This window comes from Mustelus asterias, chromosome 29, assembly GCF_964213995.1.
Source record: "Mustelus asterias chromosome 29, sMusAst1.hap1.1, whole genome shotgun sequence".
Lineage (NCBI taxonomy): Eukaryota > Metazoa > Chordata > Chondrichthyes > Carcharhiniformes > Triakidae > Mustelus > Mustelus asterias.
In genome coordinates, this window is record NC_135829.1 from 7,313,026 (window position 1) to 7,329,071 (window position 16,046).

General features: G+C 47.1%; 1 protein-coding gene across 2 annotated transcripts in view; it reads left to right on the forward strand.

Moving 5' to 3' along the window:
• The window catches only part of mpi (mannose phosphate isomerase), a 39,996-nt gene that overhangs the window by 9,131 nt on the left and 14,819 nt on the right, over positions 1–16,046 (forward strand). For both annotated transcript variants that reach the window (XR_013495679.1, XM_078200030.1), the window contains exons 3-6: positions 2,986–3,186; positions 6,863–7,004; positions 10,903–11,082; positions 14,470–14,643. Coding sequence is in view for 1 of the 2 variants with exons in the window: in XM_078200030.1 (XP_078056156.1) it covers positions 2,986–3,186; positions 6,863–7,004; positions 10,903–11,082; positions 14,470–14,643 (697 nt within the window). In the remaining variant the exon portion in view is untranslated. The remainder of the gene's footprint in view (positions 1–2,985; positions 3,187–6,862; positions 7,005–10,902; positions 11,083–14,469; positions 14,644–16,046) is intronic.

Consider the following 16,046-nt stretch of genomic DNA (forward strand, 5'->3'; position numbering starts at 1 on the left):
CTAACTGTCCTGGCTTGAGGCAATACACATCTCTTTAACCTGTGCTTAACCCTCTCTCCACTCACATTGTCCTCCACTCACATTGTCTGTACCTTTAAGACTTGATTACCTGTAAAGACTCGCATTCCAACCATTATTCTGTAAATTGAGTCTATATATGCCCGGTTTGTGAACACAACTCTTCAGTCACCTGATGAAGGAGCAACGCTCCGAAAGCTCGTGCTACCAAATAAACCTGTTGGACTTTAACCTGGTGTTGTGAGACTTCTTACTGTACATTAACACTGCAAGGAGGTTACTGGGAAAATCCCCTAGTCACCTGTTCAGGTACACTGAAGGTAAATTTAGCATGGCCAATGCACCTAACCAGCATGTCTTTCGGACTGTGGGAAGAAACTGGAGCACCCGGAGGAAATCCACGCAGACACGGGGAGAACGTGCAGACTCCACACAGACAGTGACCCAAGCTGGGAATCGAACCCGGGTCCCTGGCGCTGTGAAGCAGCAGCGCTAATCACTGTGCCGCCATGCGTATAGAAGGAGTACTATGCCATCTGATGTGTCTTTTGGATAAGATGTTAAACAGGCCTGTTCAAGTGGATGTAGTCTATGGATGTTCTGCTCTTCCTTATCCATATTTCTCTATTCAGCCCAATCTAATTCGCCCTCAACTCAGACAGGCCTAAAGTTCTCCGCAAAATACCAGCATCCCTGAGATTTTGAGTAATCCTGCTCAGAACGAGAGGAACCACAGGTTCAGATATTTGGTTTATGTGTTTGGTTGAGGAGCCACCATTTGTGGGATTATGACTGAATGTCTCTAAATCAGAATCCTGCCTAAAAGGTTCTCACTTCTGAGAGCTCTGAAGGTTTGTCTAATGCTAGTTCACTTAAAGTTTATTTATTAGTGTCACAAGTAGGCTTACTTTAACACTGCAATGAAGTTACTGTGAAAATCCCCTAATCGCCACACTCCGGTGCCTGTTCGGGTACACTGAGGGAGAATTTAGCACGGCCAATTCACCTAACCAACACGTCTTTCGGATGTGGGAGGAAACTGGAGCACCCGGAGGAAACCCGCGCAGATACGAGGAGAATGTGCAAACTCCCACACAGACAGTGACCCAAGCTGGGAATCGAACCCGGGTCCCTAGTGCTGTGAGGCAGCAGTGCTAACCACTGTGCCACCGTGCCGCCCTTATCGACAGGTACAGAAAAGCACTGAAATAAAAACAGAAAGTGATTGAAAAACTCAGCAGCATTAAGAAAGATCAATTAAAAAGAAAAATTTAAAACTCCAATAAAGAGGCATATTGGACCCAGACCGTTTGCTCTGTATCTCTCGCCACGGATGATGTCAAATTTATTAGAGAAAAGTTGGGAGGTCTTGTGGCACAGTGGGTAGCACCCCTGCCTCTGGGCTGGAAGTTTCCAGGTTCAGCTCCCACTTCAGGCCTCAATGATCCCGGTAGGAGCGTTTCATAGCGTGGAATGTCTCATTAACGGGTTGTTAATCGACCTGTTAATCCTTCCAGTGTGCCTGACGGTAGGCGGTAAGAGCGAGAAAGCTTCCTGGTCAGCCGCTGAAGGCAGAGGCAAAGCATTTGGCCAAACGTAATCATAGACCAATCCAATGGCAGTCCATGGTTGCCAATGCCGCTTTAGGGCATGGTGCCTGAAGGAGAATTAGTTTGGAATTCCTACAGTGCAGAGGGAGGCCATTTGGCCCATCAAGTCTGCACCGATCTACCTTTTTAATCTAACCCAGGCGATATCCCCGTAACCCCATGTATTTATCCTGCTAATCTGCACATCTTTGTGACTGTGGGAGGAAACCAGAGGAAACCCACGTAGACATAGGGAGAATGTGCAAACTCCACACAGACAGTCACCCAAAGAACGGCATGATGGCACAGTGGTTAGCACTGCTGTCGCACAGTGCCTGGGACCCGGGTTTGATTCCCGGCTTGGGTCACTGTCTGTGTGGAGTTTGCACATTCACCCCGTGTCTGCGTGGTTCCCTCCGGGTGCTCCGCTTTCCTCCCACAGTCCAAAGATGTGCGGGTTAGGTGGATTGGCCGTGCTAAATTGCCCCTTTGTGTCAGGGGGGACTAGCTAGGGTAAATGCGTGGGGTTATGGGGATAGAACCTGGGTGGGATTGTGGTCAGTGCATAGAAATCATAGAAACCCTACAGTGCAGAAGGAGGCCATTCGGCCCATCGAGTCTGCACTGGCCACAATCCCACCCAGTCCCTATCCCCATATCCCTCAAATCTCAGGACTCTAAGGGGCAATTTGTAGCATGGCCAATCAACCTAACCCGCACATCTTTGGACTGTGGGAGGAAACCGGAGCACCCGGAGGAAACCCACGCAGACACGAGGAGAATGTGCAAACTCCACACCGACAGTGACCTGAGCCGGGAATCGAACCCGGGTCCCTGGAGCTGTGAAGCAGCAGTGCTAACCACTGGGCCACCATGCTGCCCAGACTCGACAGGCTGAATGGCCTCCTTCTGCACTGTAGGATTCTATGAATCTAAGGCCGGAATTGGACCTGGGTCCCTGGTGCTGTGAGGCAGCAGTGTTAAACACTCTGCCACTATGCTGCCCTAAAGGAAGAGACAGAAAATAACTGACCCACTTTCTGAAATGTCAATTCTTCATTGCAGTGTTCTGGCGACCATTGGATAAACCACAAACAAATCGGTATTGTGGTAAATCTTACCCCTCTGCTCTGGGCCGCATCGGGTCCCTTGCAGTCCAGTTATGGGAGTGTTGATAAATTCAGATGGCAGCTTGAGAAAGAAACTCAGGACATACAAAATTATTGGTAACATATTGCGATTTACCCTGTTAATGAGCTGCGCCGTAACACTAAAATGTGCAAAATAATTAAGGAAAACATGTTTTACAATCTGGCAGAATGCAGAAGTGATCAGTTTGCTTGAAAGGTGACGCTCTTCTGTTGTAATTTTCTATTAGTTATGGATGGGGGCTCATCCCAAAGGCGACGCCGTCATCTGCGACAACAGAATTTCCCAGAAGACTCTTGGGGCATGGATTGCCGAGCACCCCGACTGTTTGGGGTCAAAGGTGAAAGGCGCTTTCCAAGGGCAGCTGCCTTTTCTGTTCAAGGTGCTCTCGGTTAACATCTCGTTATCTATTCAAGCCCATCCAAACAAAGTAAGTGAAGAAATGGTCAATAACAACTTTAGAAGTGCTTCTCGTTATCCGGGCAAATGACCATGTTTATTTTCGCGTAGAATCTACACTTTGTTTGACTTTGGACGTGGTTTTTTTTTGTATACCCAGAATCTTACATTCTGGACAAATTCGCGCTTCTAAGAGAGGAAAACTTTAGCCTGGAGCTGAAATGTAATTTCAAAATGCTTTGTTCTGAAATATATCGTGTGCAAAAGCAAAACTTTTATTATCCTTGACAGTGTTTTCCATCTCCGACTGCAAGTTTAGTTTATTTATTAGCATCACAAGTAGGCTTACATTAACACTGCAATGAAGTTACTGTGAAAATGCCCTAGTTGGCACACTCCAGTGCATGTTTGGGTACACTGAGGGGGAATTTAGCACGGCCAATGAACCTAACTATTGACATACTTCAGATGCCCATGTCCTGTCTTAAAGATTGGAGCAGTTGCCCACAGGAAAATAGTTCTGTTTTTAGAGAATAATATCTCTCTGATGCCCGGCAATGTAAAGAATGTGTTAGTAAGTTTATACAGAATTGTCAAAATATCACGCATTTCTGCTTAAGACAGTCTGCCTGACTCCACACTGACACAGTTGCGGAATCATAGAATCCCTACAGTGCAGAAGAGGCCATTCAGCCCATCGAGCCTGCACCGGCTCTCTGACAGAAAGTATCTTATCCAGGTCCTTTCCCCGCCCTATCCCCATAACCCCGCATATTTACCCTGCTAATCCATCTAATCTACACATCTTTGGGCACTAAGGGGCAATTTAGCACGGCCAATCCACCTAACCCGCACACTTTTGGAGTGTGGGAGGAAACCGGAGCACCCGGAGGAAACCCACGCAGACACGGGGAGAACGTGGAAACTCCACACAGTCACCCAAGGCCAGAATTGAACCTGGTTCCCTGGTGCTGTGAAGCAGGGGTGGGGTGGGGGGGAGGGGTGTGTGGTTGGGGGGGGGGTCGGAGCTGGCCAGCGATTGGGAGGCCAGCAGTGCCGTGTGACTGCGCATGCGCCGGTGTCCGCTCTGACAGATGGGTGCATGCGCGGTGGCCCGCTCAGCACTGTGCTGCCAGCCTCTCCAGCGGGAACAGGCCCTGGCTCAGATTTTCAATGTGAATCTGTGGGAGATTCATTTTGAAAATCCCGCTTTTAAAAAAAAACCAGTGGAAGTTACTCCAGTCTTTATGCGAATTCGGCACTTAGAATTTTTTTGGGAGAATCCCAGCCATTATTTCTGAAAATGCTGAAACAATGAAAATATATCAGTTTATCTATAGACCATGAGATATAGGAGCAGAATTAGGCCATTCAGCCCATCGAGTCTACTTCACCATTCGATCATGGCTGATAAGTTTCTTAACCCCATTCTCCTGCCTTTTCCCCGTAACCTTTGATCCCCTTACCAATCAAGAGCCTATCTATCTCTATCTTAAATACACTCGATGACCTGCCCTCCACTGCCTTCTGTGGCAATGAATTCCACAGATTCACCACCCTCCGGCTGAAGAAATTCCTCCTCATCTCGGTTCTAAGGGTTCGTCCCTTTACTCTGAGGCTGTGCCCTCGGATCCGAGTCTCTCTGACTAATGGAAACAATCTTCCCCACGTCCACTCTATCCAGGCCTTTCAGTATTCTGTAGGTTTCAATGATATCCCCCTTCCATTGGTTGTAGACTCTGAGTCTTCAATTGCTCCTCGTGTGTCAAGCTTCTCATTCCCGGGATCATTCTTGTGAACCTCCTCTGGACCCTCTCCAAGGCCAGCACATCCTTCCTTAGATACGGGGCCCAAAAATGCTTTCAGTACTCCAAATGGGGTCTGACCGGAGCCTTATAAAGCCTCAGCAGTACATCCCTGCTTTTGTATTCTATGGTCCATATTTGCGCATTGATGGTGACTGAGTGGTGTAGAGGGTTTACATGCCCTACGTTCACCTCTGGTGCTTTTAATTCAAGCTGAGGCTGATTGGTCTTGGTTGTCTTCTGTCCCTCTGTCAACTGCAAGGGCCCTAAATGAACACAAGAAATAGTAGCAGGCGTGGGTCACCAGGCCCTTCAAGCCTGCCCTGCCATTCAATACCATCATGGCTGATCTATGCCGGCCTCTGCTCCCTTTGTGTTATTTCTCCACATCCCTCTAGTCCTCAATCTATCATATATTTATCCACCTCCACTTTAAATACTTCTAATGATCCAGCCTCCACCACCCTTTGGGGCAGAAAATTCCAGAGCTTCACCACCCTCTGCGAGAAGACACTTCTACGCTCCTCAGTTTTAAATGACCAGCCCATTATCTTGTAGCTATGTCCCCCTTGTTCGAGACTCTGCAGTGAAAACATCTCACCATCTACTCTGTCAAGCCCCATTTGAATAAGGTCACCGCTCACTCTTCTCATCGAATCCTACAGTGCAGAAGGAGGCCGTTCGGCCCATCGAGCCTGCGCCGACCACAATCCCACCCAGGCCCTACCCCCTTAACCCCACGTATTTACCCCGCTAATCCCCCTGACACTAAGGGACAAGATAACATGGCCAATCAACCTAACCCGCACATCTTTGGAGTGTGGGAGGAAACCGGAGCACCCGGAGGAAACCCACGCAGACACGGGGAGAACGTGGAAACTCCACACAGTCACCCAAGGCCAGAATTGAACCTGGTTCCCTGGTGCTGTGAAGCAGCAGTGCTAACCACTGTGCCACCGTGACGCCCATTCCGAGGAACTCCAAGGAAATGAGCAGTCTTGGTCAAAAGGTGAATACGCAGTACAGAACTATTTAGCTGTTGCAATTTGATGGCCAGTTTCACTGGAGTCAGTAAATATAGCTAATGTTGATTTACATTGGTATATTAAGCGGGACTCTCCTCAGGTTGGAGTTAAGTAGTGGAAGAGTATATAAATATATATCCACTTTCTACTGTTTATAGAATCATAAATGTATAATGTATACATTTATGATTTTGCTAAAAATAATGAAGCGGGTGAATTGGGGACAGAATGGGTAAAGTTGTGCCTCCATGCACTTTGGACAGAATGAATTGTGATTGATGCTAAGCTTTTGCCACACTTGGAAATGCTTCATTCTGTTCCTGCCTTAGTCCCAAGGCTGGACCACGTTGTAAAACCTACATGTGTATTTATTTTTACAGAAATCAACCTGCTCATAGAATCGTAGAATCCCGACATACAGAGGAGGCCATTTGGCCCATCAAGCCTGCACCAACAACTATCCCACCCTATCCCCATAACCCCATACATTTACCCTGTTAACCACCACCCACCCTGAAACTAGAGTCAATTTAGCATGGCCAATCAACCTAACCCACACATCCCCCTAGTCACCACATTTCGGTGCCTGTTCGGGTCAATGCACCTAACCAGCACGTCTTTTGGACAGTGGGAGGAAACCGGAGCACCCGGAGGAAACCCACGCAGACACGGGGAGAACGCGCAGACTCCACGCAGGCAGTGACCCAAACTGGGAATCGAACCCGCGTCCCTGGTGCCGTGAGGCAGCAGTGCTAACCACTGTGCTGCCCTGCCGCTATACTGTACTGTTATAAAACTTGTATGGTCTTTTTCTGAATTGTTTAGAGATTAGTCAGTGCTGTGTTCCTCATGGTTTTACAAAGTTTGTCTTTTGCAGGAACTAGCTGCACAACTTCACGCACAGTATCCAGATCGCTACCCAGATAAAAGTCACAAACCAGAAATGGCCATTGCACTGACTCCATTTGAAGGGCTGTGCGGATTTAGACCAGTTGAGGAAATTATTGGATTTTTGAAAAGTAAGAGAATTTCTAATGTATTGGTAAGAACGCAAGGGAATCTTGATCGTAGACTTATAAATAAAAGTGTGTCTTTTCCTCATTCTAATAGGGTGGATAGTGAGAGCCTTTTTCCTCGGATGGTGATGGCTAGCACGAGGGGACATAGCTTTAAATTGAGGGGTGAGAGATATAGGACAGATGTTAGAGGTAGGTTCTTTACTCAGAGAGTAGTAAGGGCGTGGAATGCCCTGCCTGCAGCAGTAGTGGACTCGTCAACATTAAGAGCATTCAAATGGTTATTGGATAAACATATGGATGATATTGGAATAGTGTAGATTAGAGGGGCTTTAGATTGGTTCCACTGGTCGGCGCAACATCGAGGGCCGAAGGGCCTGTACTGCGCTGTAATGTTTTATGTTCTAATGTTAAGAACACAGTAAAAGCTGGATTATTCCAAATACCAGAAGGGAAACTTGGAACAACTGCCCTCAACTTGCAGTTTGATGCAATCTGAGAAAAAGTTTGAAATCCAGAGAATGGATCATTTGTGATAATTTTAAATAAAATAAATGTTTATTAAGCAAAAAAAAACAATACAATAAACTAGAAGCGCGACACAGTGGTTAGCACTGCTGCCTCACTGTGACAGGGACCTGGATTCAATTCCTGCCTCGGGTCACTGTCTGTGTGGAGTTTGCACGTTCTCCCCGTGTCTGCGTGGGTTTCCTCCGGGTGCTCCGGTTTCCTCCCACAGTCTGAAAGACGTGCTGGTTAGGTGCATTGGCTGTGCTAAATTGACCGTTGGTGTTGGGGGATTAGCAGGGTAAATATGTGGGATTACAGGGATAGAGCCTGGGTGGGCTCAATGGGCTGAATGGCCTCCTTCTAGAATCCTACAGTGCAGAAGGAGGCCATTTAGCCCATTGGCCCTGCATCAGCCACAATCCCTCCAAGACCCAATCCCCATAACCGCATGTATTTACCCTAGCTAGTCCCCCTGACACTAAGGAGCTATTTAGCATGGCCAATCAACCTAACTCGCACATCTTTGAATTGGCCATGCTAAATTCTCCCTCAGTGTACCCGAACAGGTACCAGAGTGTGGCGACTAGGGGATTTTCACAGTAACTTCATTGCGGTGTTAATGTAAGCCTACTTGGGACTCTAATAATTCAACTTAAGCTTGACTAAGATGATGACTATCCACAGTATCTCGACCCAGTTCCAAACACCTTTATTTCACTATGTCCCAAGCTAATTCTCCCCAAGCGTTCCACAACATCTTATACTAAAATAAAAATCCAGTAACAGTTACCACACCATGCAGTTAGATCTCATTGGGTTTGCTTCTGAGGTAAAACAAACAATTGGCTTCTCAAGGCAGGCTTTCTTAACAGACCCGGCTTGTTAAGTGTTGACAGCTATTCCTGCTGTGGCCGAGGTTGGAAACAGCTACCCTTTGGTTCAACCATCTCCTGATGTACAGTATTCCCCTTTTGATCTTCACTCATCTAAACTAATGCCTTCAGAAGTCAAACTTAATCACCATTTCATGAGTCTATCTTTCCGAGCGTAAGTTCAAAGTTCACACCTTGTCTCCGCCTTTTGAATTTCTAACATCTTATTGACACCCATTATGTTCTGTTCCCCATTGCTACCAGCTTGCCTGAGGTAAACATCTCTTTGCAGTGTTGCTAGGCTCATAGGAACATAGAAGATAGGATCAGGAGGAGGCCATTCGGCCCTTCGAGCCTGTTCCGCCATTCATCACGATCATGGCTGATCATCCAACCCAATAGCCTAATCCTGCTTTAGAATCATAAAATCGTAGAGTGCAGAAGGAGGCCATTCGGCCCATTGAGTCTGCACCGACCACAATCCCACCCAGGCCCTATCCCCGTAACCCCATGCATCTACTCTAGCTCGTCCCCCTGACACTAAGGGGTAATTTAGCACGGCCAATCCACCTAATCCGCACATCTTTGGACTGTGGGAGGAAACCGGAGCACCCGGAGGAAACCCACGCAGACACGGGGGAGAACGTGCAGACTCCACACAGACAGTGACCCAAGCCGGGAATCGAACCTGGGTCCCTGGCGCTGTGAGGCAGCAGTGCTAACCACTGTGCCACCGTGCTGCCCCATCACCGACTCATCAATATGTCAAAAGCACTAGTTCTATTAGCATAACCACATCGCACCTGCCTTAAGCAGCTTACATTTTCCAATTTTTTTTTTAAAGAATATAACCAGCAATTTATTGAATTGACAGTAAATATACTGTTATGTTACATCTTGGAATCTTTGGAGCAGTTTCGTTCCTGTTAATATCAGTGTGTGAGATGTCTGAGCAATCAGTGATCAGATGGGTTCATTTGAACTGAGGGTCCTGGGTTCGCGCCACACATCTGGGCTAACACTTTGGCGCAGGAATCAGCGATGACTGCATTGTTAGATGTATCCCCCATTTGCCTGCTCAGGTGGCCATAAAAGCGTCATATACCCCCAACTGAATGAAAGCAAGGAGTGCTCCTGGTATCCCAGCCAATTTTCTCCAACCAGTTCCAACAAAATGGTGTTATCTGGGCATTCATTTATATGCTGTGTGTCAGATATTGCTATATGCAATTAAAACAGAAAATGTTGGATAAACTCAGCAAGTCTGGCAGCATCTGTGGAGAGAGAAACAGAGTTAACATTTCGTATGTTCGTCTGACTCCTTCTCCAGAACTCTTCCAAAGAAGAGTCATAAAGCTTATTTATTAGTGTCACAATTATGCTTCCATTAATACTGCAATGAAGTTACTGTGAAAATCCCCTAGCCACCACGCTCTGGCGCCTGTTCGGGTACACCTGAGGGAGAATTTAGCACGGCCAATCCACCTAACCTGCACGTCTTTGGACTGTGGGAGGAAACCGGAGCACCCGGAGGAAACCCACACAGACACGGGGAGAACGTGCAAACTCCACACCGACAGTCACCCAAGCCAGGAATTGAACCTGGGCCCGTGGTGCAGTGAAGCAGCAGTGCTAGCCTTCGTGCCACTCTGGGGACTTGAAACATTGGGCTTGAAACATTATGTTGGGGAGAATATACAGAGTCGAGGGAGAATTTCTTTGTCTTGACTGGTGTGAGTCTTTAGAACTCTCTTCCCCAGGGAGCAGTGGAGACTGTCATTGAATATTTCTAAGGCAGAGGTAGATAGACTGGTGAGGGTGAGGTTGGAATGTGGAATTGAGGCCACAATCAGATTTTGATTTGATTTATTGTCATGTATTAGCACACAGTGAAAACTATTGTTTCTTGCATGCCATACAGACAAAGCATACCGTTCATGGAGAAGGAAATGAGAGAGTGCAGAATGTAGTGTTACAGTCACAGTGAGGGTGTAGAGAAAGATCAGCTTAACGCGAGGTAGGTCCATCCAAAAGTCTGACAGCAGCAGGGAAGAAGCTGTTCTTGAGTCGGTTGGTAGGTGACCTCAGACTTTTGCATCTTTTTCCTGACGGAAGAAGGTGGAAGAGAGGATGTCCGGGGTGCGTGGGGTCCTTAATTATGCTGGCTGCTTTGCCAAGGCAGCGGGAAATGTAAACAAGAGTCGATAGATGGGAGGCGGGTTTGCGTGATGGATTGGGCTACATTCATGACCTTTTGTGGTTTCTTGCGGTCTTGGGCAAAGCAAGAGCCAGACCAAGCTGTGATACAGCCAGAACCCTATTGAACAGCGGAGCAGGGTCAAGGGGCCACATAGTCTACTACTCCTAGTCTGTCTGTTTGTTTGTATTCAAATACTTTGCAGTATTGCGCACAAAGCATTAGCCTGCCTCTCTCTTTCAGAGGGAAACTGAAGTTTCCAGCATTTAGCGAATGTCTGATTTGCACCTCTTACCTCTGAGATGCGTCCACTTTGTTACAGATGTCCCAGAGTTCCACGCAGTGATTGGGAACGAGGCTGCTGAAACGCTTGGAAACAGCACGGGTGACCCACGCCAGGTATCTGCTGCTTTGAAAAAGTGCTTTACCAGAATGATGAACTGTGAGAAGAAAACCTTTGTCGATCAGCTAAACATGTTGGTGAAGAGGGTGTTGGAAGAAGGTTTGTGACATTAACAATCAGGCTGACAAACATTGTTAAACTCAAACGTAAAATAGTTTGCGTTCACTGAACTAATGTCTATCGTGAATTGTTTTAATGAGTAAGTGTGTTGACCTATGGAATTATTTAGTTTTTGCATTTACCTAATAAATCACAGCTGTCAGAAATGTAAGTGTACAGTTCCTGCTATGCAATATGTGTCACGGCTGTTTTACATACGTCAAGATCTCCCCAGCTAGAATAAGATGTTTTTATTTTGTTTATTTGTTCATGGGATGTGGGCGTCATTGGCAGGGCCAACATTTGTTGCCCTTCCCTATCTACCCTTGAAACTGAGTGGCTTGCTAAGCCATTTCAGAGGGCATTTAAGAAACAACCACATTGCTGTGGGTCTGGAGTCACATGTAGGCCAGACCAGGTAAAGGACGTTAGTGACCCAGATGGGTTTTTACGACAATCGACAATGGTTTAATGGTCATCAATAGACTTGTAATGTCAGATTTTTTGCTGTCGATCTGGAGTCACATGTAGGCCAGACCGGGTATGGGCGGCAGTTTTTTTTAAAGCTTAAAAGTTTGTTTATTAGTGTCACAAGTAGGCTTACATTAACATTGCAATGATGTCACTGTGAAAATCCCCTAGTCGCCACACTCTGGTACCTGAGGGAGAATTTAACACGGCCAATGTTAGAGGTAGGTTCTTTACTACAGATGTTAGAGGTAGGTTCTTTACTTACAGATGTTAGAGGTAGGTTCTTTACTCAGAGAGTAGTAAGGGCGTGGAATGCCCTGCCTGCAGCAGTAGTGGACTCGTCAACATTAAGAGCATTCAGATGGCTATTGGATAAACATATGGATGATATTGGAATAGTGTAGATTAGAGGGGCTTTAGATTGGTTTCACTGGTCGGCGCAACATCGAGGGCCGAAGGGCCTGTACTGCGCTGTAATGTTCTATATTCTAATGCACCTAACCAGCAAGTCTTTCGGACTGTGGGAGGAAACCAGAGGAAACCCACGCAGACACGGGGAGAATGTGCAGACTCCGCCCAGACAGTGACCCAAGCCGGGAATCGAACCCGCGTCCCTGGCGCTGTGAGGCAGCAGTGCTAACCCACCGTGCTGATTTCCTTCCCGAAATTGCATTGGTGAACCAGATGGGTTTTGTTTATTAACGACAATCGACACTGGTTTGATGGTCATCAGAAGACTTTTAATTCCAGATTTTATTGAATTCAAATTTCCCCATTTGCCGTGGTGGGATTCGAACCCGGGTCCCCAGAGCATTACCCTGGGTCTCTGGATGCCCAGTCCAGCGACAATACCACTGCGCCACTGCCTCCCCGTATGACCGAGAGAGTGATGTTGTCCAGGACATCAGGAGAACTCTCTTACCTTAATCCGCAAGGGCTGCTAGTTCTTAAATGCATTTCCTTACCTACAGGACAGTGGCTTTTCAAGTTACTATTCCCCCTTTGAAGTTACTGAATCTCTTTCCACCTTCCATTTCAGGCAGTCCATTCCAGATTGTACTGACCTATTGTGTTAGAAAAGATTCTCCTCGTCCATCTCCCATGAGTCGGGTGTAGGCTATTCAGCCTCTTGAGCCGGCTCTACCATTTATTAATATCATGACTGACCAAATTGTGGCCTTAACTCCACATTCCGTCTATTATTATCTGTTTAGAATCTGTCTCGCTCTGTCTTAAAAATGTTAATTGACCTAATTGTGTGCAGTTCTGGTCACCTCACTATAGGAAGGATGTGGAAGCGCTGGAAAGAGTGCAGAGGAGATTTACCAGGATGCTGCCTGGTTTGGAGGGTAGGTCTTATGAGGAAAGGTTGAGGGAGCTAGGGCTGTTCTCTCTGGAGCGGAGGAGGCTGAGGGGAGACTTAATAGAGGTTTATAAAATGATGAAGGGGATAGATAGAGTGAACGTTCAAAGACTATTTCCTCGGGTGGATGGAGCTATTACAAGGGGGCATAACTATAGGGTTCGTGGTGGGAGATACAGGAAGGATATCAGAGGTAGGTTCTTTACGCAGAGAGTGGTTGGGGTGTGGAATGGACTGCCTGCAGTGATAGTGGAGTCAGACACTTTAGGAACATTTAAGCGGTTATTGCATAGGCACATGGAGCACACCAGGATGATAGGGAGTGGGATAGCTTGATCTTGGTTTCAGATAAAGCTCGGCACAACATCGTGGGCCGAAGGGCCTGTTCTGTGCTGTAATGTTCTATGTTACCTCCAGCGCTGTTTGGGAAAGAGAGTTCCAAAGATTCACAGCCCTCTGAGAGAAAAAAAATCTCTTCCCATCTCCATCTTAAATGGGCGACCTCTTATTTTTAAACCGTTGGGCGGCACGGTAGCACAGTGGTTAGCACTGCTGCTTCACAGCTCCAGGGACCTGGGTTCGATTCCCAGCTTGGGTCACTGTCTGTGTGGAGTTTGCACATTCTCCTCGTGTCTGCGTGGGTTTGGGTTTCCACAAGGTGCTCCGGTTTCCTCCCACAGTCCAAAGATGTGCGGGTTAGGTTGATTGGCCCTTCTAAAAATTGCCCTTAGTGTCCTGAGATGTGTAGGTTAGAGGGATTAGCGGGTAGAATATGTAGGGATATGGGGGTAGGGCCTGGGTGGGATTGTGATCGGTGCAGACTCGATGGGCCGAATGGCCTCTTTCTGTACTGTAGGGTTTCTGTGAAATTCTATTCTATGAACGCCCCCCACACCCCTCTAGACCTCATCTCTCCCACCAGGGGAAATATCCTTTTAGCACCCACCTGTCAAGATCCCTCAGGATCTTAAGTTCCAATGATGTAATTTTTAAACCTGTGCTTTATGGTTACCGACCCCTCTCGCTAGTGGAAAGACCTGCCTGGTTTTGAGCACATCAATTAAATCTCCCTTTGAACCTTACTCTGCTCCAAGGAGAACAAGTCTCTGTTTCAGGCACGGCCCCTCATTGGAGCTAATAAATGCAGCCAGCTTGGAAGGGCTCTCAATTCCCCGCCAGTGCAAAGTTCGATTCCTGCCTTGAGTCACTGTCTGTGCGGAGTCTGCACGTTCTCCCCGTGTCTGCACGGGTTTCCTCTGAGCACTCCGGTTTCCCCTCTCAGTCCGAAAGACGTGCTGGTTAGGGGTGCATTGACCATGCTAATTTCTCCTTCAGTGTACTCGAACAGGCGCCGGAGTGTGTGGCGACTAGGGGATTTTCACATCGGAATATTAATGTAAATCTACTTGTGGCACTAATATGCTGACTACGTGCTTTATGTTCGTATTATTTTTACATTTTGGTATTTGCCTTTTTTTTCACTTGCCGTGGTACATTTTTACACTGTGCATGCCGCAGTTTGGAGCTAACAGATTATGTCCCGTGTTCTGTAGCTGCTGCGGGAAAGGACACCACGGGAAGTAACGGTCAGCTGTTGCTACGGTTACACTCCCAGTTTCCGGGTGACGTTGGGTGTTTCGTCATTTACTTTCTGAACCTGGTGCAGCTGCAGCCTGGGGAAGCCATGTTTCTGGGCGCGAATGAGCCGCACGCATATCTTTACGGAGGTAAGATTTGAAGAAATAGCAAGGCAGCAATGGTATGTGGTACCATTAACTCAATGAAGTGTAACGGTTTAGCTGCTCAATGTTTGGCATTGTTACATTATAGGGTCACCACCCCCCCCCCCCCCCCCCCTCCCCACTCCCATCACTCATTTTGACAACAGCATAATTGTGGCTATTTGTTTTTAAGTTTAAGTTCATTTATTAGTGTCACAAGTAGGCTTACATTAACACTACAATGAAGTTACTGCGAAAATCCCCTAGTCGCCACCCTCCGGCTATAGAGTTTAAACCTGCATTCCCATTAATTCACTTGTATTTCAGCTTGCCTGAGCTCACAGAGTTTGGGGTCCTGAGGTTCTATTTATCCGCCACTAGTGAAAGTTCAAAGTTTACTTATTAATGTCACAAATAGGCTTACTGTACTGTGAAAATCTCTGAGACCCCACACTCCGGCGCTTGTTCGGGTGCACTGAGAGAGAATTGAGCATGGCCAATGCACCCTAACCAGCACGTCTTTCGGACTGTGGGAGGAAACCGGAGCACCCGGAGGAAACCCACGCAGACACGGGGAGAACTTGCAGACTCCGCACAGACGGTGACCCAAGGCTGGAATTGAACCCAGGTCCCTGGCGCTGTGAGGCAGCACTGTGCCACCCTAATGGCTCTCATTCAAGTGGAAAAACAGCCAACAATATTTTTCAAAATTGTCCTTCCACATTTGGGCTGAGTCTGGAGAGTTATTATGACTTGTGTGTGAGCAATGGGAGGAATTCAAAGTGGGTTTAAACATTGCACAACTTTCATGCACGTTAACTCCCATGAAATATATTTCCTGTGCTGTGTTCATATCATTGTTGGTTTAGCAATCAGCAGTGCTATATCTTGACACAAAAGCATGACCAATAATGATGACAGCAGCAAATAATGTTTGTCAGTTGGAATGGTGATCAATTTTTAATAACCTGTACTGTTTAGAATAGTTACATCTATTTCTTTGTTACTTTCCCCTTCAATCATGTTTTAAAATGCACAGTGATAGCAGTGTGTACTGTCTAAAAGATGCACTGCAGGAACTCACCAACCCTGCTTCGACAGCACCATCCAAACCCACAACCTCTACCGTCTCGAAGAGGTGGCACAGTGGTTAGCACTGCTGCCTCACAGCACTAGGGACCCGGGTTCGATTCTGGCCTTGGGTCACTGTCTGTGTGGAGTTTGCACGTTCTCCCCGTGTCTGCGTGGGTTTCCTCCCACAGTCCAAAGATGTGTGGGTTAGGTGGATTGGCTGTGCTAAATTGACCCTACTGTTAGGGGGATTCGCAGGGTAAATATGTGGGGTTACAGGAATAGGGCTTGGGTAGGATTGTGGTCGGTGCAGACTTGATGGGCCAAATGGCCTCCTG